We start from the raw sequence: 26,299 nt of genomic DNA on the forward strand, positions 1-26,299 counted from the left end.
AGAATAATTGCATATCAAACAAATAATTTAAGAAAATATTTAAAACTAAGTTAATCATTCAGACCCAGAGGGAAATGACCCCTGAGCTTAAACATACACTCAGTTTCCCTTTTAAGACTCTCCTTATTAAAGTCCCCTCCTCTGCTCCTTGGATAAATTCTCTCCAAGGCCATGAGGAGGACACCTTTTGGACTGCATTTATGAGGTACCGTGAAGTGCCCCCCTACTGGGGATTCCAAACTGCCATTAGTAATAGCATATATGTGATCGTAAATGTGTCTCCAAATGTTGTGTTTAGTCTTTCCAATGTAGAAAGCCCCACAGAGCATAGCGGTAAATAAATGACATCAGTAGTTTGACAGTTGACGAAATGCTGAGGTTGGTAATGTTGGTCATTAGGTAAAATAAAGTCCGTGTTGCATACTCTTTTTAATCTTTTTTTACTATATACTCTTTCGAAGAGCTGGGGCCTGTAACTTCCTCGTCTCTAGCTCAAACTCAGCCTCCTCAGTACAGTTCCTTTTGATGTGCAAATACTGGCCTCAAAGTTCCACATTGTTTATCCTCAGTGTTCATAAACCATCAAAATAAATATGGTACCTTTAAGTGTATAAAACACACCCTGTGATATTCTCATATATGTATAACTAGAGGTCGTCCGATATATCAGCCGATATTTGGCATTTTTTAATTAATCGCCATCAGCCGATTGTGCTGATAAAAAGGCCGATTATATGTTCAGCGTGACTTGCAAAAGACTTCTGTAATAGAAGTCAATGTAAGTTGCTTGAACTTAATCAGTGGAGCGACTTTCCTCCTCTCTGGGCAGTCTGCCAAGAAAAGATCAAAGAGATACAAAGTTTCTTCTTCGATGGACTGAACTCCCTGTGTAGAGTTCTCAGTTTAACCAAAACAAATCTTTTCTGACACTTGTTGCTTACAAGTAAAAATCCTGTATTTTCTGCTAGAAAATCACTTAGAACCCCCAAAAATTATATATATTTTTTTTTAGCAGAGACCCTAGGGAATAAAATAGCGGTTGTTGCAATATTTTATGTGACGCTGTATTTGCGCAGAGGTCTTTCAAACGCAATTTTTTGGGAAAAAATACACTGATTTAAAAAAAAAAAAAAAACAGTAAAGTTAGCCCTTTTTTTTTCATCCAAAAGTTTTGAGTACCTGTTTTTGTGTATTTAATATATAATTGTTTTTTTTTTAGTCTACATTTTACATACAAGTGAACTGATTGGAGGTTTGTTTTGTTTAATAAATGTTTAAATGTAAGACATATCCTGTATCACTTATTACTGAAGGCTGCTTTCACACTGGAGCGGGCAGGCATTAATGGTAAAATGCTGCTAGTTTTAGCGGTGCTTTGCCGTCATTTTAGCAGCGCTATTTGGCTGGTAGCGGGGCACTTATAACTCAGCTAGTGGCCGAGGGTTAAATGCGCCTGTGAGGCGCTGCTGCCAAATCGCATTGCAGGTGCTTCAGCAGTGATGCCCATTCATTTCAATGGGCAGGAGTGGTGGAGGAGCGGTTTACACCACTCCAAAGATGCAGCTTACAGGACTTTTTTTTAACATCCTGCCAGCTCATCTCCTCATTGTGAAAGCACTTTCACAGAGACTGCAGGGGAGCCGGTTTGAAGGTAATTTACAGGCACTATTTTTAGCCCAAAAGCACCTGAAAAACGCCCCAGTGTGAAAGGTGTCTAACTTAGATCTTATTAGATGAAGGGAAAAAAAGGGAAAAAAAATCGGCCTAACATATCGGCCCAAAAAAATCGGCATCATATATATCGGCCATCAGCTGCCGCGATTTCTAAATATCGGCATCGGCCAGAGAAAAACCCATATCGGTCGACCTCTATGTATAACCTTAAATAAAAATGTAATACTGTCCCTTTAAATGTGTAATAAAAGTCCCAAAGAAATGTCCATAAGAAGGTGCAAGAAATTAGGAAAAATGTCCAACTTCTCCCATGCCAGGACACCAGTAAACCAATCCAGTTACCACCACCAGAAGAGGTAGCCAAACTGCTTACCCTGTAATATGACCCCCCAATATGAATGGAGGTCAAAATAGCGCTTGTTATTATAAAACCACTCCACGATCATTCCTGTTCCGGACCCACTCCAATAGTTCCCAGGGACAACTCACAGGGCTCACATGGAAGACTTCTTAGGTATATCAAAAAGGTTCACAAAAATTTCCTAGATGCCTGCTGGAACCTGCAGAGATGCACTCCGGGCCAGCCTCTCCAGCCACCATACCACATCCAATACGGACCATATAATCAAAAAGGAAGCACACTTCACATAGTGTAACCCTATTTAAAATGCTCCTATTTATTATTAAAATTTATGCTGTTACAAAACAAAGTGCATGTGCAAAATCTGCAATCAATGGGTATACTTGCAGTAGACAAAATGGTGTTATCAGTATTAATGACTATTGCCCATGCATGAAAATGCAATGATGTTAGACTACATGCCCTGCCCAAAAGTTTTCTGCTGTCTTTTTTCTAAAAAAAAGTGTCATACTGATTTTACCATTCTTATCCTTCCTGTTCAAGAAAACAAGAAAAATTAGGTCAATATTACTATGATTTACTGTGAAGAACAAATTAAATATATTTATATTAATGAAAGTGCAGAACTCCATGAGAAGTTCACTACAACCAAACCTACAAATCTAAATGTCGTCAATGTACCTGTACCTGATGATTCTATGGCATATATGAGGTTCTATTGTTTCTGTTCTAAGCATTCTATCCTAATGCAATTTTGTAAGCTATTTATCACTGATTATAAAGAAACGAATAAGAGTCTCTATAACGCAAGAAGCAGAGACCCATCAAATACCACTAGTGGGTGGTACTACATCCCATGTTACGTACAGAGAAAAAAATAGAATAGCTGGAGTTCAAAAACTTTTTAACAATATTGTTTTTAAAGGAGCAGTGATTTTAATGATGCTTAAAGTGAAACAGTTGTGGAACACTTGAACTTTGGGTGTTGGTGGTGCCTTCACCCTGTAACCTTCTAGAGGTACTCTTGATAAAAGCAAGAATTGACCTTGCTGTTAAAAAATTGAAATTTGATGCATCTGTCAAACAAAACTTGGTCATTGGGTGTTAATTGTGCCCATGAAACCTATACCAAAAATTACTTTAAGATAAAATCAACACCCACTAAGCTAGGCAGCCTAAACAGTCTTGCAGACACTCAAGATCCCAATAACACTTAATCAGCAAAATTGGCATCAGGTGCTTGATAGCTACTGTTAATACAGGACTGATTCATTTTGACAAAGGTCAGCCGGTCAATGGAGTCAGTGGAGTCTGTGAATCGGCACCGAATGCCCGTTTGGAAAGCACACTGGACGCAGGGCAGCCCAGCAGCTCAACTGCATACTGGGTAAGTTCTGGCCAGTGGTCTATTCTTATGACCCAGAAACCCACTGGATCATCTACTGGAAAGCTCTCAATTTCTGTTTTCGCCCCTAGATAATCTTCCACCATATGATGCAGATGCTGCCAATGGGCTATTGAAGCTAACAGCCCTGGGTCAAGAGGACTAAAAAAAAATCAAAATGTATCACTATGGCGGCCCCCTTCTCCGCGCTCCTCCTTTGACCAGCAGAGGCCTCAAAACTAGCTATTCCATGAGACTGTAACCTAGCAGAATCTGGAAAGGCATTACATTAAGTCCTCTTTAAGGTGTCCTCAAGATATTTCATCCTGTACTCCTGCGAGCGAGGTATTAGGTCCAAGACTTTCTCCTTGTAACGGTGGTCAAGGAGGGTTGCCAACCAATACTGATCCTTCTCCTTGATGCCACAAATTCTCGGGGCCTTTCCCAGGCTTTGAAGAATAAGGGGGCCCATGCACCGCAAGTTTGCAGAGGAATGAAAAGCAGAAACCTCGGGGTCACTGAGAATTACAGTATCTGGAACTACCTCCTTCCAGACACATACTACTCCCAAGGTTTCTGGGGACTGAAACCCATCTCTTAAGGTTTGACGTATGTGTTACATTGCTTCTATGCCTCCAAAACTGCCAGAATCCTCTTCTCTCTCTTCTTGTGTGTTCTGTGGCATTGCAAGAATGGTATAATCATAAAGTGGGCCTTGAGCGGAAAAGAAGTCTTCCTCTCTCCCGCTGCTCTGCCTCAAGTGACCTGCCCACAATGCCATGTTGAGTATGGTCCTGCAAGAACATGAGAGGGATTGTGTCACTGATGCATGCATTGTCACGGCTCACCATCAAGTACAATTTTTATATAACTTAGTAGAACAGTAAAGCTCCAAGTCAAAGTTGAATTTTTAATTAAAGCACTTTCCTTTTCACTGTGTCGCATACAACCAAAAAGGATTTGTTTGCACAAATTGTTAGTGATACATTAGGATATACATTAGGATATGACCAAGTTAGGTTTGCACGGACAGCATGTGCACAAGAACTATTTTATTTTCTAAGGTTTGACACCCAAGCAGTAAATCCCAAAGTCATGAAAGAGAATCTGATGTCTTCTTGAGAGATAGAGAATAATAGGGAGATGAATTTACATTCATTTTCATCCTAGGGGATCCGAATCAATCAACTTTAGAAAGACTTAAAGTGATACTAAACACACACTGTTTAATTTACATTGTCCCTTCTATTTCTGTATATGGATGATGGCACTGTACTTATTTTATTAAAAATAAATAAATCCTAATTGATATACAGCGGTCACATGACCCAGATCTTTCCCAGCCTATCTGCAGGTAAACATGAGCAGGAGGAATTCTAGTTCCCTGCTGCTGGTCACATGTTCAACATAATTTATAAGACAGTTTTTGAATACAGAGTAAAAATAAATAATGGATATCAATAAACTGTGTTAAATTGTCATAGAAATATATATTTGAAATCAAATCTTTATTATCAATGACATTATTATTATTATACACGATTTACATAGCACCAACAGTTTAAGCAGCGCTTTACAATGTATAGGGGGGTCAACACAATTACAGTATGGTTCAAGACAAAAGTTAGAGGAGGGCCCTGCTTGTAGAACTTACATTCTAAAGGGAGGGGGTGGTGGTACAAAGGGTAATAGCTGCAGAGAATGATTTGATGGGGGTGGCTTGGGGGTCAGTTAGGTGGGTGTGGGATAGGCTTCCCTGAATAAATTAGTTTTCAGGGATCTCCTAAAGCTAGACAGGGTAAGGGCTGATTGGATATACTGGGCAGGGAGTTCCAGAGGATGGGAGAGGCTCTGGAGAAGTCCTGAAGGTGAGCATGGGAGGAGGTAACAAGGGAGCTAGAGAGCAGGAGGTCCTGGGAGGAGTGCAGGGGACGATTTGGGCGATATCTGCAGATGAGGTTGGTGATATAGATGGGGGGGATGTTGTGAATGGCCTTGTATGTTATGGTTAGCATTTTGAATTTTACACGGCAGGGTAGGGGAAGCCAGTGAAGTGATAGGCAGAGAGGAGCAGTAGTCACGGTTCGGTTAGTGAGGTGTATTAATCTAGCAGCAGAATTCATAATAGACGGAAGGGGGGATAGCCTGCTTAAGGGTAGGCCATTAAGGAGAGAGTTGCAGTAGTCAAGGCGGGAAATAATCAAGGAGTGAATAAGTTGCTTTGTGGTGTCATTAGTCAGGAAGGGTCGAATTCTGGAGATGTTGCGGAAGTTAAGGTGGCAGGATTTAGCCAGTGATTGGATATGGGGGCTGAAGGAGAGGTCGGAGTCAAGGATTACACCCAGGACCCTGACATGTGTGGAGGGATCAATGGTTGTGTTGTGTTGTTGATATTAATGGTGAAGTCACGTGAAGGAGGAAATATAACAAGCTCAGTTTTCGAAGGAGATTGAGTTTGAGGAAGTGGTGTGACAGCCATATCGATATGTCATTCAGTAAGTTTGAGATCCGTGAGGAGATCAAGGGGGTGAGTTGAGGAGTGAAAAGATAGATCTGGGTGTCGTCGGCATAGAGGTGATATTGGCCATGGGAGGTTATCAACAGGCCCAGGGAAGAGGTATAGAGTGAGAATAGGAGAGGACCAACGAGGGAGCCTTGGGGTACCCCAACAGAAAGAGGAAGGGGAATGGAGGAGATGGAGTTGTAAGTGACACTGAAAGTGCGCTGAGATAGGTAGGAGGAGAACCAGGATAAAGCAGAATCACGGAGGCCAAGGGAGTGTAATTTGCTGAGGAGGAGCAGGTGGTCATTGGTTTTAGCAGTTAGTAGGTCATTGGTGAGTTTTAGTAGGGCAGTCTCAGTAGAATGTTGTGGGCGGAAGCCAGACTGTAGGGGGACTGTAGGGGGGTCGAGAAGGTTGTTGTCCATGAGGTAGCGACTCATTCGGTCATGGACAAGGCGTTCGATGAGCTTGGAGGCAAACGGGAGCAGGGAGATGCGTCTTAAGTTATTCAAACAGGTGGGGTCTAGTGAGGGTTTTTTGAGTATGGGGATAACCAGTGCATGTTTGAGCAGGGAAGGAAAGTTGCCAGAGGAGAGGGAGAGGTTGAAGATGTGGGTTAGGGAGTTCAGAATAGAGTGGGAATGTGGTCTCAGTAATTGAGAGGGGACAGAGTCCAGGGGACAGGTAGTGAGGTGAGCCATGGAGAAGAGCTTATCAACTTCATCTGTGGTAACTGGGCAAAAGGAAGAGAGTATTGAGTGTGGTGTTGGACGAGATGTGTTGGATAGGGGAGGAATTTGAATGTTGGATATCTCCTTGCGAATTGTGACGATTTTGCTATTGAAATGGTTGGCAATCTGTTGAGCGGTAAGCAAGTTTGTGGGTGGGGGAAGTGGGGGGTGAAGTAAGGAATTAAGGGTAGAAAAGAGTTGACAAGGTTTGGATGAGAGGGTTTTGATGAGTGTTGTAATAGGTTTGTTTAGCAGTGTGGAGGCAGGAGTTGTATTTGAGAAGGGCAGATTTGTAGAGGGTAAAGTCTTGCAGGGATTTAGATTCTCGCCATGCTCACTCAAGAGCACGGCTGTATCTTTTGAGACTTCTGGTGTCATCTGTTTGCCAGGGTTGTGGCAGGTTGTGGCAAGGTTGTGGAATATGACATGCTTTGAATTTGGTGTGGGTGTATTTCTGCCAGTGTCATGTCCCTCCATTCTGTGTCTTCAAATAAGAGGGCGGTGAAGCCTACACCAATGTACATGTAATATCCTACCCTCATTATATTTAGTTGGTTAGTGGCATGGAGGTGGAAGGAGGGAGTGGGCTGTCATTTACCAATTTGTATATGCCCACATGTGTGACTCTATAGTCACACGAGCTGCTCAGATGTAAGAGGGAGGAAATGCTCAGTATAGAAACTCACTGAAAACTGAGCATGTGCAAAGTTGCAAACACTGCTCTGTAAAATCCCTAGCTGCATTGGGGACTAATGCCATGTACACATGGTCGGACTTTCTGGCAGAAAAAGTCAGACGTAATCATTTCATCGGATATTCCGATCATGTGTGGGCTTCATCTGACTTTTTTTTCAAAAATTCTGATGGACCTAGAAATAGAATATGTTTTAAATCTTTCCGACTGAATCAATTCCTATCGGGAAAACCGTTTGTCTGTATGCTATTGCGATGGACCAAAAACGACGCAAGGGCATATATTGGCTACTGGCTATTGGACTTCCTTTTTCTAATCCCGTCGTACGTCATCGCGTTCTAAACTAACGGACTTTGGTGTGAACGTGTGTAGGCAAGTCTGTTTCAGCGGAACTCAGTCAGAGAGAAACGTTATTATCTATAACGTTATATTATTATGTTATTATCTGGGTTTACTGACAGTTCAATCTAGCCCTTGTATGCACCTCTGCAGTAGCAGATGACTTAGACTAGTAAGCTGCGGCACGCTTGATGTCATCAGCAAAGAATAGCATAATGTATTGGCATTATAGTAAGGTTATGCAAATAACAACAGATGTTTTATCTTTTGTGTAGGTATGGGGACTATTAACACACAGTTGCTTCAAAAAAGGCAAGTACCAGCCTCAGCATCTTCCATTTTAGCATACAATTATCATTGCTCCATTTGGTCCACTGGAAAAACATGCAAACACCAAGTTAACCACTTGCTTACTGGGCACCTAAACCCCCTTCCTGTCCAGACCAATTTTCAGCTTTTTGCGCTGTCACTCTTTGAATAACAATTGGGCAGTCAAATAACACTGTACTCAAATTTTTTGCATTTTTTCCCACAAATAGAGCTTTATTTTGGTGGCATTTGATCACCTCTGAGTTTTTTATTTTTATTAATTTTTTTTAAAAAAGACCACATTTAAAAAAAAAAAAATACAAAACCGTTTTATATTTTGTTAATAAATTTTACAAACGGGTATTTTTTTCTCCTTCATTGATGTATGCTGATGAGGCTACACTGATGGGCACTGATAGGCTGCACTGATGGGCACCAATAGGCTGCATTGATGGGCACAGATAAGGCAACACTGATGGGCACTGATATGATGGCACTAATGGGCACTAATAGGTGGCACTGGTGAGCACTGATGGGTGGCACTGAAGTGCATTGATAGGTGGCACTGAAGGGCACTAATAGGTGGCGCTGATGGGTGGCAGAGATGGGCACTGATGGGTGGAAGTGATGGGCACTGGTAGGTGACACTGATAGGCAGCACTGCTAGGTGACACTGATGAGGCACTGATTGGCACCACTGTAGGGCACTGATTCCTTGGCACTGGCAGGTGGTACTGGTGGGCACATATGAGGCGGCTTCGCCTCTTCCTCTCTGGGACCGATGTCCCTTCAACAGAAGCTGGTGACCGGAAGAAGAAAAGAAAAAACGATTACCAATCTTCTGTTTACATCATGGGATCAGCTGTCATTGGCTGACAGCTGATCACGTGGTAAGGGGTCAGGATTGACTGCTTACTCCAATCTGTGATCACCTGAGTCAAGGGGGGCGTGGCATGGTAAGCGGTCGGGATCGACTGCTTACTCCGATCTGTGATCACCTTCAGGGGGGCGTGGCGGGCATGCAAAGGGGAGGACGTCTATTGACGGCCTCCCTACAAAGCATATCCACGCTGTAGCCATCATTCAGCTATAGCGCGGATATGAAGAGGTTAACAGAAGATTTCCTTATTGCAGGCTGCCTTTTTAACAGGAACTGTAGCTCAAAGATTAGTATTTTACACACAGCTTGCTGGCAGGCAATTATAACCATTTACAGAGTTCTGCTCTATTTCCCATAATACCAATACACCAGGATGAAGGGCACATAAAAAATAAGCTATGACAGATGCTTCTTCTGTGACAGACTCATATTGGACTGTATAATGCTTACAAGTGACAGACCAAAAGATAGTCTGTAGTTCTTTTTGAGAAGTTTGGTATGAAACAGAAGGCTTTCAGTCTCTTCAGCCTGACCTCACATGAACACTACAGCTTATGGCCCACACACACACCTAAGAGTTGGGGGTTAGGGTTTTAAAATGTAAAGTAAGTTGACCAGATTTCTAAAATGAAATCCGGGGACATATTTTTTTTTTTTTACTAATGATGGCAGCAATCAGTGACTCATAGTGGGACTGCGATATTGCGGTGGACAAATCGGACACTAATGCACTAATGCGGACACACACGACCGGCTTTCCCGTCGGAATAAACTCTGAAGGTACCCACGATCCCCCCAAAGTCTGACCGTCTACAACGCGGTGACATACAACACGTACAATGAGGCTAGAAAAAGGAAGTTCAATAGCTAGTAGCCAATAGCATCCATCTCGTACTTTCTTGAGAGCATGCGTTGTTTTTGGTCCGTCGGAACAGCATACAGAGGAGCGGTTTTCCCGATAGGAATTGGTTCCATTGGAAATATTTAAAACATGTTCTATTTCTAGGTCTGTCAGAATTTTCAAAAAAAAAAGTCCGATGAGGCCCACACACCATCGGAATATCTGATGAAAATACTTTTTCTGTCGGACATTCCGCTTGAGTGTACGAGGCAATAGTGACACTTTTGACACTTTGTGGGAACCAGTGACACTAATACAGTGATCGGTGGTAAAAAATATGCACTGTCACTGTACTAATGACACTGGCTGGGAAGGGGATAACATATAGGGTAATCAGTGGGTTAAATGTGTGCCTAACAAGTGTTTTCTCACTGTCGGGCAGGTGATTTTACCAATGGAAGACATGTATCCCTGTACCTGCTTTGCAGGAACACAGGATCAATGTCTTCCACACTGACAGAATGGCGAACTGCCTTGTTTACATAGGCAGACCACTAGGCGAGTCCGCCGAATCCGCTGATTGGCTCTGACACCTAGAAATGCAGGATCACGTATATAAGTGATCCTGTGCAGTGTGACCACCCTGTAGCAGTAAATCTGCTATCGTGATCGGCAACTGGTTAAGATCATCATCATTATGATAACTCACAGGCAGCAGGCACTCTATCATGGCTCTGGTTGGCTCTGTCACAGTGTGTCACATAGCATGACAGCTGGGTGCTGATTTTGTTAATTTCTGACCAATAAGTGCCTGCTGCCTGTGAGTTCTGATACCATCCATTATGCCAGAGAGACAGACAAAGTGCAATGTAGTCTATTCACCGACACCCCCAAAGCACACCTGTGTTGAAGCCTTGAAGGCACTGACAGCCCCACGATTGGATCTGCTTCCCCTCTATTCCTGCTGCTGGGCATCATCAGTTGAACTCCATTGCCTCTCTCTGCCCGTTGCCGTCCCCGCCGGCCTCACAGCCTCTCAGATCTCACTCTCCAGGCCTCGGCTACTACTGGGTGGAGAGCGGAGGAAAATGACTCTGCCAGGGAAGGCAAGGAGATAAGCAGGCAGGCGGCTGGCTGGGATTTGAGCCAAGGCAGAAGAACATATGAGCTGAATGGGCATGTGCCGGAAACTGAAGAAATAGTCCATCCCCTCTGACCAGCACATCATCATCAGAAAGGGACACAGATGATGGAAAAAAAACACCCTCTAAGCTAGTAGGAGCGGGGGTGTGTAATTCAGATTTTCTTTTTTATTCTGCACTGACTGTCTTTGAAAATTGCCCCAGCTCCTGTTGAAGTCAAATCTGGGGACAAAACCGGGGACAGTGTCCTCAATCCGGAGACTGTCCCCTGAAACCGGGGATGTCTGGTCACCCTAATGTAAAGGCTATAAATTCTTATCTCTGAAAATGTCCATTGTTTTAAAATATGACTACATTTATCACTGTAGTTTCTGTATGCTGGTTTTACTTTACATCACACAGTTATTTTGTTGCATACCCTAGATCCTGTGGGACTTTTGCAGGATTTCAACAAAATCCCTTTTCTGATGGACCTGGGGCACCACCATTCCCCTCCCCACACCAATCTCCTCCCCACCCTCCACTGAGAGACAGTATTTTCTCCCACCCAACTTCGATGAGCAACAATGCCATTGCCCACCTCCTAATGCGTGCCAATATTCCTCCCACTAGCCCACTAAAGTGGATCGTCAATGCATCATAACAGCAAAAACACAATTTACTTCAGCTTAATAATCAAAAGCAACTCCATTCACCCGTCTCTATGCTTCATTTTGCTGAGAAATCATTTTGAAAAACACCCCCTAGACTTTAGAGTTTCTGACTGTGGCCATCTTGACTAAGGGCAAATGATTCATGCAGCATTTACTTCCTGGAATCCACCTGCCTCAAACATGCATGCAGGAGGGTATGCTTAGGTGACAAATCCTCTCCTCCCCTCTTGGGATGTATGACATTATTTGCCTAGCCAACAAACAGGAAATAACTGAAGAAATGGAAACAAAAGGGTAAATATGATATATACTGTATTTACTAGGGTTGCACCAATGCTAATACCGAATACTTGCACAAGTACTCATATTCCTGCTCCGGATACACGAAACTGATATCTTCGTTATTCAAAATGAATGGGTTCAAATTACAATGCAAAGAATCTTTAAGTGTACAACTTGCCAGTGAAAATGTGCAGCAATTCCAAAACCACGCCCACTGCACAGTGGGAGAGCCCATGCGCAGGTCCCGCGGCCGCTATGTCTGGCGGCCACCTGCAATTGCTCCTCAGAGAGGCAGAACGAGGATCTGCCAATGTAAACAATTCAGATGTCCGTTCTAACAGGGGAGTACACTGTGATCGTCTGTTCCTAGTGATCAGTAACAGCGATCTCTCTGTACTCCCAGTCAGTCCACTCCTCCCACAGTTAGAAACACCTCCCTAGGACACACTTAACCCTTTGATCACCCCCTAGTGTTAACCCCTTCCCTGTCCGTGTCATTTTTACAGTAATCAGTGGATTTTTTTTTTTTTATCTCTGATCACTGTAATAATGTCACTGGTCCCAAAAAAGTGTCAAAGGTGTCCAATCAAAGAATGTTGCAGTCCTGCTAAAAATCGCCGATCACTGCCATTACTAGTAAAAAAAAATAATAATAATAAAAATGCCATAAATCCCCTATTTTGCAGACACTATAACTTTTGCACAAGCCGATCAATATACGCTTATTCCAATTTATTTATTTTTTTACCAAAAATATGTAGCAGACTACATATTGGCCTAAACTGATGAATACATTTTTTTAAATATTTTTTTGGATATGTTTTATAGCAGAAAGTAAAAAATATAGTTTTTTTTTTTCAAAATTATCAGTCTTTTTTTGTTTATATTATTTGTATTTATATTATATTAAGACAAAAAATAGAAACCGCAGTGGTGATCAAATACCACCAAAAGAAAGATCTATTTGTGGGGAAAAAAAAGGACATCAATTTTATTTGGGTACAGCGTCGCACGCCCGCGCAATTGTCGGTTAAAATAATGGAGTGCCGTATCGCAAAAAATGGCCTGGTCAGGAAGGGGGGTAAAACCTTCTGGTCCTTAAGTGGTTAAAGCAGGGTTAGGGCTCTATCTACTTGGTGTGACATCATCTTTTCGCATTATACAAAAAAATAATAATTGGGCTAACTTTACTGTTTTGTTTTTGGGTGGAAGTGTATTTCTTCCAAGAAAATTGCATTTGAAAGACTGCTGCGCAAATACAGTGTGACATAAAACATTGCAACGGCCGCTATTTTATTCTGCAGGGTCTCTGGTTAACAAAAAAAAAATATATATATATATATATATATATATATATATATATATATATATATATATATATATATATATATATATATATATATATATATATATATATATATATATATATATATAAAATGTTTTGGGGGTTCTGAGTCATTGTCTAGCAAAATATACTGATTTTAACTTGTAAACAACAAGTGTCAGTAAATGACTTAGGCATGAAGGGGTTAAACGCATGCAAACACATACAGTATAGGTTTTCTGCCGGATGTAAAGCCCGGACTATCCCTCTGTAATGATTGATGGTCACGGCTCGCATGCAGCACAGCCTGTCCCCGTGAACAACACACACCACGTGGGTGAGACGTCACGTGACGCTGCACGGAAGACTAAACTACATTGTCCAGCAGCCTTTGCACATCGATTGACGTCAGATGCAGATTAGGGGGCCGCGGTAGACAGATCCGTGTAATTCGATGTTGTCATGGAAACCGGCGCAGCGCCCTTCACCGCCCCGGCGGCTCTCAGGAGCCCTCTGATCGGAGACATCGGTAGGAGCTTCTTCCTTGTACGGTGATTGGACGTGTGTGACCTGGAGGCCATCATGTTCCTAGAAGAGCATGCTGGATGTTTACCAGACCATCTGACACGTCATGGATCACGTATAGGGAGATCTACAGACTGTGATATCTATCTCCATGTGTATCTCTGTTTTGTGTTGTCACATCCTAATATAATACTGTTTTATTTGTGATGTTTTATTTACAGGGACACTGGCAATCTTTATGTGAAAGCGAACAGCAAAACTTTTATTTTTTTTGGATGAGTAATGGTGGGCACACATGCTTTTATTTTATCTGATCATCAAAACGATCGACTCTGCAAACAATCAAAGAACCATAACTTCCATTCCGATCGATTTAGATTAGATTTGATCAAATTGAGTCGTTCAACCAGGGTATACAATTATTGATTGTTTTGCATTGATTGCCAGCACTGATTTATAAATATGGAAATGACATGGTAGAAACACAGCTACCATCATACGTTGCATGGGCTCAGGTGTCAAAGTCAGTACCGGTGTCCAGTCAAATACTGTCCCCCGTTGGATAGTGTCCGCTATGTACTGTGCATGCGCAGTACCCATGACAAGCAGATTCCGAAAATAGCCGAAGATGAACGGAGCCTGCGCCTTGAGTCCAGGTTCAAGCCCCACCATCCGAGTGGACATAGAGTTAGAATATAAAAGAGCCAAGCGAGGCCGTGCTAAAGCGTGACGAGCGAAGCGAGCAGCGACGGGCCCTCTAACTATGTGCAGCCCTATGTCCACTTGGATGGTGGGGCTTGCACCTGGACTCACGGCGCAGGCGCCGTTCATCTTCGGAGATTTTCTGAATCTCCTTGTGCTCCGTACTGCGCAAGCGCTGCGCCTGCACAGTACACAGCGGACACTATTCGATAGGCGGACATTTGACAGAACACTGGCATGAGTCATCTAGCTAGGAAGCTGTCATCCCTGACAGCCAATCAGAGTCAGCAGAGGCATTCCCCGCCTTCAGCGGCATGTTTACAGTGTATACACACCCCTTGCACACATGCAGCTGTGGGGTGTGGCGTGCCTCCCCTGATTATGATTGGCTGTTGGCTTTGGAAGCTTCCTCCAGGCAGGTTCCAACTCATTCAAACACATCTAAGCTGATCCCATCTTGTGGCATATCGAACAAATCTGTTGACTATAGATCAATTATTGCTTGAGCAGAAAATATATCAATCATTGATTGTAAGGTCTAACGAGCAGGGATCTCTGATCCCTCCTGTATTGATTTGTGTACTGTCGGCCCTCATGTTGCTGCTTAAACTGGGGCTATATAAATCCTGTATAATAATAATTCTTTCCTCATAACTGAGCTCCTCCATGCCTCTTATCAGTTTGGTTGCCCTTCTCTGCACTTTCTCCAGTTCCCCAATATCCTTTTTGAGAACTGGTGCCCAAAACTGAACTGCATATTCCAGATGAGGTCTTACTAATGATTTGTACAGGGGAAAAATTATATCTCTCTCTCTCTGGAGTCCATACCTCTCTTAATACAATAAATGACTTTGCTTGCTTTGGAAACCGCAGCTTGGCATTGCATGCTATTACTGAGCTTATGATCTACCAAAACCGCCAGATCCTTCTCCAGTACGGATTCCCCCAGTAACTTCTGTAACTTCATCTGCCACATAGTTGCCCAATTAGACAGAGCATTGAGGTCGGCTTGTAAATTGGAGACATCCTGTAAGGACGTTATTCCACTGCATAGCTTGGTGTCATCTGCAAAGACGGAAATTGTACTTTTAATCCCAGACCCAATATCATTTATAAAGATATTAAAAAGTAAAGGGTCTCAGCACTGAACCTTGGGGTACACCACTGATAACCTTAGACCATTCAGAGTAAGAATCATTAACCACTACTCTCTGAATTCTGTCTTTTAGCCAGTTTTCTATCCATTTACAAACTGATATTTCCAAGCCTGTAGACTTTACCTTACACATGAGCCGTGTGTGGGGAACTGCATCGAACGCTTTTGCAAAATCCAAGTATTTAATAAATTAGCCTTCTCTTTGTCCCCAGTCACCCACTCTAGATTATTTTGTAAAGGGCCTACATGCTCAGACTTGACCTTTTTACTATTAATATATTTGAAGAATTTTTTAAGGTTTGTCCTACTATCTTTTGCAATCTGTCGTTCGTTTTGAATTTTTGCATCCTTGATTTCCTTTTTACATATTCTGTTATATTCTTTGTAACTTTTAAAGGACACTAGTGTTCCTTCATTTTTATATTTTTTAAAACCTCTTTTCTTATTGTTTATAGTTTTTTTTAACTTTGACCGTGAGCCACATCGGTTTTATTTTTAGCCTTTTAAACTTATTGCCCATGGGAATATACTTTGCAGTGAGGTCCCAAACAGTCTTTTTGAAGATTTCCTATTTCTGTTCTGTGTGCATCAATGCCAATATTCCAACAGTAGTATAACAGTCTAAATCCTGGAGAGCTGTCCTCATCCTTGGAATTTTTGCTCTCTTGAAGTTAAGTGTTTTTATCTTTCCCATATGCATTTCTTGCTTACAGCGAACATCAAAGGAAATCATGTTATGATCCCTGCTATCCAGGTGTTCCTTTATCTGAACATTGGTAATAAGCTCGGCATGGTTTGAGATTACCAGGTCCCAACAGAGCTTCATTCCTATTTGGGGCCTCACTAAACGGGACCATACAATTGTCCTGTAATAGGTTTATACATGTTTGCCCTTTAACTGTCCCAGCAGTGCCATTACTCCAGTCAATTTCTGGGTAGTTAAAATCCCCCAATATTATCACCGTCCCAGCCCTTACAGCCCTTTCCATCAGTGCAAGGAGCTGAGTCTCCACCTCCTCGTTAACATTGGGTGGTCTATAACAAACTGCAATGATTAACTTTGAACTACGCAGATCTATATGCAGTTCCACCCATAATGCTTCAGACTCATCACACTCTCCATCAACCAGGTCCTCTTTCACACTCGCTTTGAGATCACTTCTCATATAGACAGACCCAGCCTCCTTTCCTTTTTATCCTGTCTCTCCGAAAGAGTGCATAGCCAGGAATATTAAACGGCCCAGTCATGTGAGGATTGAAGACAAGTTTCAGCAATACCGATTACATCATAGCTCTCCTGATGCACGGGAGCTTCCATCTCACCTATTTTGCTTGGCAGACTTCTGGCATTGGTGAACAAACTTTAATGCATATTACATTTTGCTCTGGTGTTTCCCATATCGTTTTTAGTACAAATGGCACTATAGTTTCCAATGGCTGTTTGCAACATGGGAACTTTCTTGTCACCTGCCATAACCCTCCCCCCATCTATCCCCTTTCCACCCTCCATTAATATCTGAGCCCTAACTGACCTATCTGCCTGATGTAATTCTAGTTCACCCTCCCCCCTCAATCCTAGTTTAAATACTCCTCCAGCCTTCCCATAAACCTCTCCCCCGGCACAGCAGACCCCTTCCATTCAAGTGCAAACGTTCCCCAAAACTAAAAAAAAGATTTCCTTTCATTATACTTTCAAGTAGAAGAAAACCCTCATTGTTTTCAGCCAAGCAAGCTGCTATCTTGGCCTCTGTTTAATCTTCAACTGCCATGGTGCTAAACATGTGATTAGTTATTGGATAGACACCAGCCATTGGATAGTTTGACAGTTTGGTTGAGAGCACATCCAATGTGACAGTTAGCAATCCCAGCATACCGGGAATGTAACTGTTTTTTGAAAAACTGTTAAATCGATGGGTTTACTTGCGCTTTAAATCAAGCAGAACCTACAAGTCTAGGAATAAGCAGATCATACCTAGGCACCCTTTGCAATCAAAGCAGAACTGAAGGCATTTAACAAGACTGCGAGCAGGCAAGCTATTAATTCCAGGAGAGACATACAGTGTTCACAGATCCCCTGCTGATCTGAGCAGACTCTGAACGCTGAAGTTGTTCAAAATCAGGTGTCTCAAACTGGCGGCCCTCCAGCTGTTGCGAAGCTACAAGTCCCATCATGCCTCTGCCTTTGGGAGTCATGCTTGTAACGTTCCTCCCTGCAATTCCTCATGGAACTTGTAGTTCCACAACAGCTGCAGGGGCCACTAGTTTGACACCTGTGTTCTAAAGGCTGACAATTTTTTTAACTTCATGCATTTTGTGTGAAGCAGCCCCCCAGTCCCCCTAATACTTACCTGAGCCCCCCCATGATCCACTAATGTGCACAAGAGCATTGGCTCTCTGGGGACACTCCCTGCTCATAGGCTGAGATAGCCAATGAGAAGAGAGAAGGGGTGGAATTGTGTCTGAGCGGACACACAGAGCAGCGGCTCAGGAGTGTGCCTGTTTGGGTGTCCTCATGGCAAGCTGCTTGTTCTGGGGGAACTTGACAGTAGGGAGGGGCCAGGAGTGCCAGCATGGGACCTGAGTAGAAGAGAATCAGGTCTGCTCTGGGCAGAGCAGGTAACTATGACACATTTGTTGTTTAAAAATAAAAAATAAAATTGCCTTGAAAATCACGTTAAGCCTGCCATACATGAATTGAAATCCATCCTGTTTAGTAGGAGCTTTCTATCCATGTATGGGCTGGCTGTGCAGAGGTTGATGTCTGTACAACTGGCCTGTTGGAAAATTTTTACATGATCGCAGTATTCTGATAGTGGGAAGGTCTCCCCGCTCTGGGAACGCAATAGCTCAGGGGGAGTGATTCCTCCATCTACCTTGAATGTCTGGGTGGGATAATCAGGGTAATTAAAAATAAATAAATAAATAAATAAAAAAACGACCTCTTATTTTAGTGTCTATTTTTTTTTCCTTCTCCAGCTACATTCACACTTGAGCTGGCGTTTTCAGAAGTTTTTTTCAAGTTTTTTTTTTTTCAGTCATTTTTGAGCATTTTATTTATTAATTTTTTTTAGCACATTTGCAAATATAAGCGTTTTTTCAGACATTTTTCACTTAGCCGATATTGCTGTAGCCAATAGAAACCTGTGTAAGGTGTGGAGTGATGCTGGAAAAGGGGAGGGGAGCTGCTGTTTGAGCTGAAAATGCCAGAAAAAAAACAAAAAAACTCTTATTTGTCACTGTTCAGGCATTTTCCATTGAGGCCTATGGGGCCAAAAACGCTCTCAAATCTGCCAGAAAAGTAGCTCATGTACTTTTTTGAGTGACAGGTGTTTTGCTACAGGTGACAAAGCACTCAAATGTGAACAGGGGCCATTGAAATGAATGGGATTTTGCTTGTTGAGTGTCAAGCTTTGAACTGAAAAAAATGCTCACGTGTGAAAGGGTTTTTTACAAACCAGATGGAAATGATTTAGCTGAAGTTTCTGGTGTGTTTTTGTCATTTTGTTTTATTGCTATTATTATGGATTCCTCATTCAGGTAATTGGGCAGACAGGACACCAGTTCATGATGCTTCCAGAAATGGCCAGGTACCCCAGCTGAAGCAATTGATTGACAGCGGTGTTTGTGTGAACTTGGTTACTGTGGACTCCATCACTCCTCTCCATGAAGCTTGTCTTAATGGCCACCTTCAGTGTGTCAATTTGCTGCTTACTGCTGGAGCACAGGTAAGAAATCCAGTATGCTTCATCAACACAAAATATAACTATTGTATTAGCAACCCTCAAACTTTCCACTCGCCTACTCACATTCTGCGAGTGGAAAATGATGGCTGGTGAGCATGGGCTGCCAGGGAGTGGGGGAGGGTGAGCACCGCCGGCAGGTGGGGTTGAATGGGAGCTCTTCTCCCAGTGATCGCCCAGAGGAAGAGAGAAGAGAGCAGGTGGCCGGATCATTAGAGAGAGAAACATTGCTGTAACAGCTTTTATTTCAATCGCTGTGTGTTCCCCGCACTCGCTGTCACTTACACCCCCGCCCAGGGCCGTCTTAATAGTATCATGGGCCCCTGGGCAGAGAAATTATCTGGGGCCCCTACAATGGAGACAGCGCAGGTAAACAGACATCAAGTAGGTAGGAGGCAGACAAGGGGAGGAGCTCAGTTTTAACTACATGAACAATCTTTCTGTACAGCAAAGAAACAGTGGGAAAATACTACATACATAAAGTAACAAAGCCGTCCTGTGCATATAATATATCTGCTAGAATGATGCTTAGGACAGTTGTGACATCTGGCGCTCCTAACTCCGCCCAACCCCCACACACACACACACACACATATACACACACACACAGTTCCCCCCTACAATTGTTATCCTGTTACTACCTGCACACCTCCTAAATTCTCATCCTCAAATACCTCCCCAGCACTCTGACCATTCTACACCCAAGATATACCCCTAGCACCCTGACCCCTCTACACCCCAGATATCCCCCCAGCACTCTTATCCCTCTACACCCCAGATATGCCCCCAGAACTCTGACCCCTCTACACCCCTGATATCACCCCCAGCACTCTGACCCCTCTATACCCCAGATATATCCCCAGCACTCTGACCCCTCTACATCACAGATATCCCCCCAGCACCGTGACCCTTCTACATCCCAGATATCCCCCCAAGCACTCTGAACCCACTATACCCCAGATATCCACCCAGCACTCTGATCCTTCTCTGCACCCTAGATATTCCCCCCAGCGCTGTTACCATGTACCATAAGATACCCCTTGTATTGTGACCCCACTACATCCCTGATACCTCCTACACTGTTGCCTCTTTACATCCCTGATACCTCTAGCACTATAGCCACCCAAGATACCCCAAGCATTGCTACCCCCTATACACTCCAGATCCCCCCCCCTCAGCATTGTTTTCCCCCATACACCCTTGATATGCCCCAGCACCATTATACTATCCATGTAGTACTCCTGTTTCCAGTGAAGATACTGTGCATATGAACTTTTGGCTATGTGCCCACCTCCAGAACCATGGCAAGGACTCGCCTATACCAATAAAATCATGCAGGCAGAAGGAGGGGTGGAGGAGGGAGCATCCCTCCTGGCATTCCAAGCCCTTCAGTGCAAATAGTGCTGGACAGCTGGGCTCACCATGACACCATCCACAATGCCACTTCGGCAGGTGGGCTCTCAGTGTTGTCAACTCAGCAGCTCCCACTCCAGCTCCTACCCTGTGGCCTCCGAGTCCCGAGCATTCAAGCTGCATGGGGTAGGGTCAGAGCATCACTGGCACTCTGGCCCGCCCCTCCCTTCTGGCTGTAAAATAATAGGTATTCTGCACAGCACAGCGCACCGCTGCCAGCCTGCCTTCTCTGTTTATCCATCACTCTCTGTATCATCAAGGGGCCCCAATTTCCGGGCAGCGTGGGCTCAAAGAGCAGCAGCTTTGGGGAAAGTGCAGGGGCCCCCGGGCAGTGCCCAGGTGTGCCCGCTCATTAAGACGGCCATGCCCCGGCTTCCTTTCCCAGGTACTTTGATAGACAGAACACCCGTCCAATCACAGGAAGTATATCAAAGTCGCTGGGCCAGGAGACGGGGCTGTATGTGATGCTCTGATGATCCATAAAAGCAATCTTCTTCCTCTCCTCTCTTCCCCTGCACAGGTAGGCTGTACTGATGGACACAGGTAGGCTGCATTTATGGACACAGGTGAAGTAGCATTGTTGGGCACAGGTGAGGCTGCATTGATGGACACAGGTAGACTGCTTTGTTGGGCAGAGGTGAAGCGGCATTGATGGACACAGGTAGGCTGCATTTTGTGCATAAGTGAAGCAGCATTGATGGACACAGGTAAGCTGCAGTGATGGACACAGGTAGGCTACATTGTTGAGCACAGGTGAGGCTGCATTGATTGACACAGGTAAAGCTGCATTGATGGATACAGTTAAAGCAGCATTGATGAAGATAGGTAGGCTGCATTGTTGGGCGCAGGTGAAGCAACATTGATGGACACAGGTAGGCTGCATTGTTGGGCACAGGTGAAGCGGCATTGATGGATACAGGCAGGCTGCATTGATGGACACTGATAAAGTTGTTGTTAATATATATTTTTTTTTATATATAACTTAATTCTGCATAAAACATTTAAGTGTCATTTCATGAGAAAATTTATGAGGCTGTGTTTAGGGGCAGGGCAGGGTAGGGGTTGGGTGTGGCAACTTGTGGCGAGTAACCCTTGAGGCCTGGCTAGTAGCTCAGGACTTTTTAAGCCCTGGTATTAGTATAGTTATGATTTCATAATAATAATAATTTAATGTGCATTTTAAAAATTGTGAAGTTTATTTTTAGTGTATGTAATGTGTATAGATGTCCATTATATATGTTTATAGGATTTTCTTTTTTTTTTCTTTAAAGTTTAAATTCTATTTAGATTTTCCCAGATAATATACATCCCCATTTCTCCATTATAAGTACATAAATGTTATAAGCTTAACTTTCAAACTGCATATCAGAATCTGAATATCATACAGAATCTCGCAAAAGTGAATACACCCCTCACATTTTTGTAAATATTTTATTATATCTTTTCATGTGACAACACTGAAGAAATTACACTTTGCTACATTATAAAGTAGTGAGTGTACAGCTTGTATAACAGTGTAAATTTGCTGTCCCCTCAAAATAACTCAACACACAGCCATTAATGTCTAAACCGCTGGCAACAAAAGTGAGTACACCCTTAAGTCAAAATATGCACATTAGCCATTTTCCCTCGCCGGTTTCATGTGACTCATTAGTGTTACAAGGTCTCAAGTGTGAATGGGGAGCAGGTGTGTTAAATTTGGCATTATCGCTCTCACTCCCTCATACTGGTCACTGGAAGTTCAACATGGCCCCTTATGTTAAAGAACTCTCTGAGCATCTGAAAAAAAGAATTGTTGCTCTACATAAAGATGGTCTAGGCTATAAGAAGATTGCCAAGACCCTGAAACTGAGCTGCAGCATGATGGCCAAGACCATGCAACAGTTTAACAGGACAGGTTCCACTCAGAACAGGCCTCTCCATGGTCAACCAAAGCTGTTGAGTGCACGTGCTCAGCATCATATCCTGAGGTTGTCTTTGGGAAATAGACGTATGAGTGCTGCCAGCATTGCTGCAGAGGTTGAAGGGGTGGGAGGGTCAGCCTGTCAGTGCTCAGACCATATGCCACACACTGCATCAAATTGGTCTGTATGGCTGATGTCCCAGAAGGAAGCCTCTTCTAAAGGTGATGCACAAGAAAGCCTGCAAACAGTTTGCTGAAGACAAGCAGACTAAGGACATAGATTACTGGAACCATGTCCTGTGGTCTGATGAGACCAACATAAACTTATTTGGTTCAGATGGTGTCAAGTGTGTGTGGCAGCAACCAGGTGAGGAGTACAAAGACAAGTGTGTCTTGCCTACAGTCAAGCATGGTGGTGAGTCTGGGGCTGAATGAGTGCTGCCGGCGCTGAGGAGCTAAAGTTCATTGAGGGAACCATGAATGCCAACATGTACTGTGACATACTGAAGCAGAGCATGATCCCCTTCCTTCGGAGGCGGCCACAGGGCAGTATTCCAACATAATAACAACCCCAAACACACCTCCAAGATAACCATTGCCTTGCTAAAGAAGCTGAAGGTAAAGGTTATGGACTGGCCAAGCATGTCTCCAGACCTAAACCCTATTAGGCACCTGTGGGGCATCCTCAAACGGAAGGTGGGGGAGTGCAAAGTCTCTAACATCCACCAGCTCTGTGATGTCGTCATGGAAGAGTGGAAGAGGATTCCAGTGGCAACCTGTGAAGCTCTGGTGAACTCCATGCCCAAGAGGGTTAAGGCAGTGCTGGAAAATAATGGTGGTCACACAAAATTTGACACTTTGGGCCCAATTTGGACATTTTCACTTAGGGGTGTACTCGCTTTTGTTTCCAGCAGTTTAGACATTAATGGTTGTGTGTTGAGTTATTTCGAGGGGACAGCAAATCTACAGTATTATACAAGCTGTACACTCACTACTTTACATTGTAGCAAAGTGTAATTTCTTCAGTGTGGTCACATGAAAAGATATAATAAAATATTTACAAAAGTACTCCACTCTGGTGTGCACAGCAATCACGGATGTGGTTGCGCACCCCTTCCAGATCTTGTTTTGTAGTCACAGGGGGCTCTCGCGCTCGGAGGCTGGACAACCCATGCTTCTACACCATAGAATTTGGAATGGGGCGCAGAAATTGACTGCAGCTCCTATCCTGCACGCTCACACCCCTTTGTGGGAGAACCCTTCTCTACCCGAGCTGCTGAAGGTGCCGGATTATAAGCTATGGATATGTAGAGGGATAGTATATTTGTCCCAGATATACGGAGCTCAGGGCATGAAAACGTTTCAGGCGCTTAAGGAGGAATATGACCTTCCCAATCATATGCTGTTCCGTTACCTGCAAGTCCGTCACGCAGCTCAGACTCAATTTGGGTGCTCCTCTCCACCACTGGACTCCACGGCCTTAGCGGACCTGGTGTTTGGAGATGACTCGAGGAAATTGATTTCTTGTTTCTATAAGCTCCTTATTATCCCTCAGGCCACAGCTAGAGCTTACCAGTTGAAGGCACGATGGGAAGCTGATATTGGGAGCATGCAGGATGACCAATGGAGTAACATACTAACTGTGTCTATGGTGGTATCTCCTAAGATGTCGGATAGGCTGACGCATCTCTATATGCTCCACCGTACATATCTTACCCTGGGTCGCCTGTCCAAATTTAAGTTAGACTTTAACCCCACGTGCCCTAGATGTGGAGATGCCAACAGTTCCTTTTACCACCTCATTTGGTCCTGCCCGCATGTTCAGAGATACTGGGCACAAGTCGTTAAGTTCCTTCATGACCACATGGGCTCCCCCCTCACATTATGCCCACGGCAGTTTATCCTTGGTCTTCTTCCTCTTCCTGAGGAGGACAAACACTTTAGGACATTTTTACAGGAGGTCCTCTTCGCTGCTCGGATGCAGATAGCCCTGTTGTGGCTTAGGCCTACTTCCCCTACGGTCCAGCAGTGGAAGAGGGCTGTGAACAGTATTTTACCATATAAAAAAGTTATCTATGCCAACCGTGGGTGCCCAGAGAAGTTCCGTAAAGTATGGGATAGGTGGTTGGGGAGCTCACATAGCTGCTCAAGCTGAGGCGCAGGTACCACACTGTGGTGGAGCCCGGCCTCCCCCTTCAGGCACTGCCTGTGCCCCAGACTCCTGGGGCATTTGTTCTTGAAACACACCTGCATATGATGACATTATGTGCGGCAGATGGCGTATTTAGGTTTTGTATGTCAGACATAGGATGTATATTTTATTTACCTACACACATGTTGGTGCTTGTTGCACTAGTGTTTGTGCATATGTATGATGTCATTCTTGATTATATACTCAATAAACTTTGTTTTGGTTAAAAAAAAATATATTTACAAAAATGTGAGGGGTGTACTCACTTTTGTAAGATACTGTATATGCATTTCATGTATGTTTATCGTTCGTGTTTGTTATGTCTGATCAATGAAATGAAACCATCACAAATTTTTATATTTCAAGAGGTGTTTTTTTCCTAACAATCTCATCTTTATTGATGTCTAAGTTCTTTTCTAAAGTGTGTTTGCAGTCGTCTCTGACCTGCCACCCTCTCCCTTCCATTATTATATCATTCCATCTCCTGAGGTATACTTAAGCCATCCTACCCATACTTTATCTAATTTCTTGGAGCTGCCTCTGGCCACATAAGTCAGTTTATACATTGGGAGTGCTTTGTTAACAAGGTCTATCCAGTTTTGTAGAGATGGAAGGACCGGGTCCTTCCATCTGACAGACACTGCTTTCTTAGCATGACAGAAGAGTATTATTATGCCCCGTACACACAAGCGGAATTTCCACTGGAAAAATCTTGGATGTTTTTTCCGACAGAATTCCGCTCAAGCTTAGCTTGCACACAGTCACACAAAAGTTCGCTGAACTTTCGACTGCCAAGAACGTGGTGACATACAACACTACGACAAACCGAGAAAATTAGGTTCAATGCTTCGAATTGTTTCCAAGCATGCACAGGAATTTTCCGTGTCGGAATTTCCGATCGGAACTTTTTCCAACCGAAAAATGGAGAACATGCTCTCAGTCTTTTGCTGCCAGGAATTCGGCCAGCAAAAGTCCAATGAAGCATATACACGGTCGCATTTCCCAACCAAAAGCTCTCATCGGTCTTTTGCTGGCCGAATTTCTAATCGTGTGTATGGGGCTTTAGTAGTATTTTCTGAAATGTGGATGTTCTTTCCTCCTCCAGATCGCCCAACAGGCATCTGGCCATGGAGTTAATATTGGGAAGAGCCAAGGCAACTTCTAAATAATTAAGGATTGCCTTCCAAAATTTAACTATCATAAGACATGGCCAGACCATATGAAAAAAGTCTCCTACTGTTCCCTTACATCTATAGCATTCCGGCGATTCCAGCTTTCCTATTTTATGTAACCGCTGTGGCGTGTAATATATTCTGTGTAGGTACTTAAATTGCAATAGTTTGTTCCTGGCTGAAATCATCAATGGCCGCATTGTATCCAAGGCCTCAGTCCAAGACTCCTTCGTGATGGACGGGATGTCCTCCTTCCACTGTGCAGGCACCCTGTCCATCCTATTGGAGGAGGACCTCAATAGGGTAAAATAGTATTTAGAAATTAGGTTAGAGTGGTCCTAGTGAGCTTTTCGAGACCCGACGTGGTAAGCACCACTTCC

The 26,299-nt window shown here is 43.5% G+C and overlaps 1 protein-coding gene across 3 annotated transcripts in view; it reads left to right on the plus strand.

Moving 5' to 3' along the window:
• Positions 1-13,500: 13,500 nt before the first annotated feature.
• Positions 13,501-26,299, plus strand: part of ASB13 (ankyrin repeat and SOCS box containing 13) — a 48,606-nt gene continuing 35,807 nt past the window's right edge. For all 3 annotated transcript variants that reach the window (XM_077472125.1, XM_077472124.1, XM_077472126.1), the window contains exons 1-2: positions 13,501-13,646; positions 19,038-19,225. In XM_077472125.1, coding sequence (XP_077328251.1) covers positions 13,580-13,646; positions 19,038-19,225 — 255 coding nt within the window. In that variant the 5' untranslated portion in view covers positions 13,501-13,579. The remainder of the gene's footprint in view (positions 13,647-19,037; positions 19,226-26,299) is intronic.

This window comes from Lithobates pipiens, unplaced genomic scaffold (assembly GCF_037356315.1).
Source record: "Lithobates pipiens isolate NorthernLeopardFrog02 unplaced genomic scaffold, aLitPip1_a1.2 Scaffold_8, whole genome shotgun sequence".
Lineage (NCBI taxonomy): Eukaryota > Metazoa > Chordata > Amphibia > Anura > Ranidae > Lithobates > Lithobates pipiens.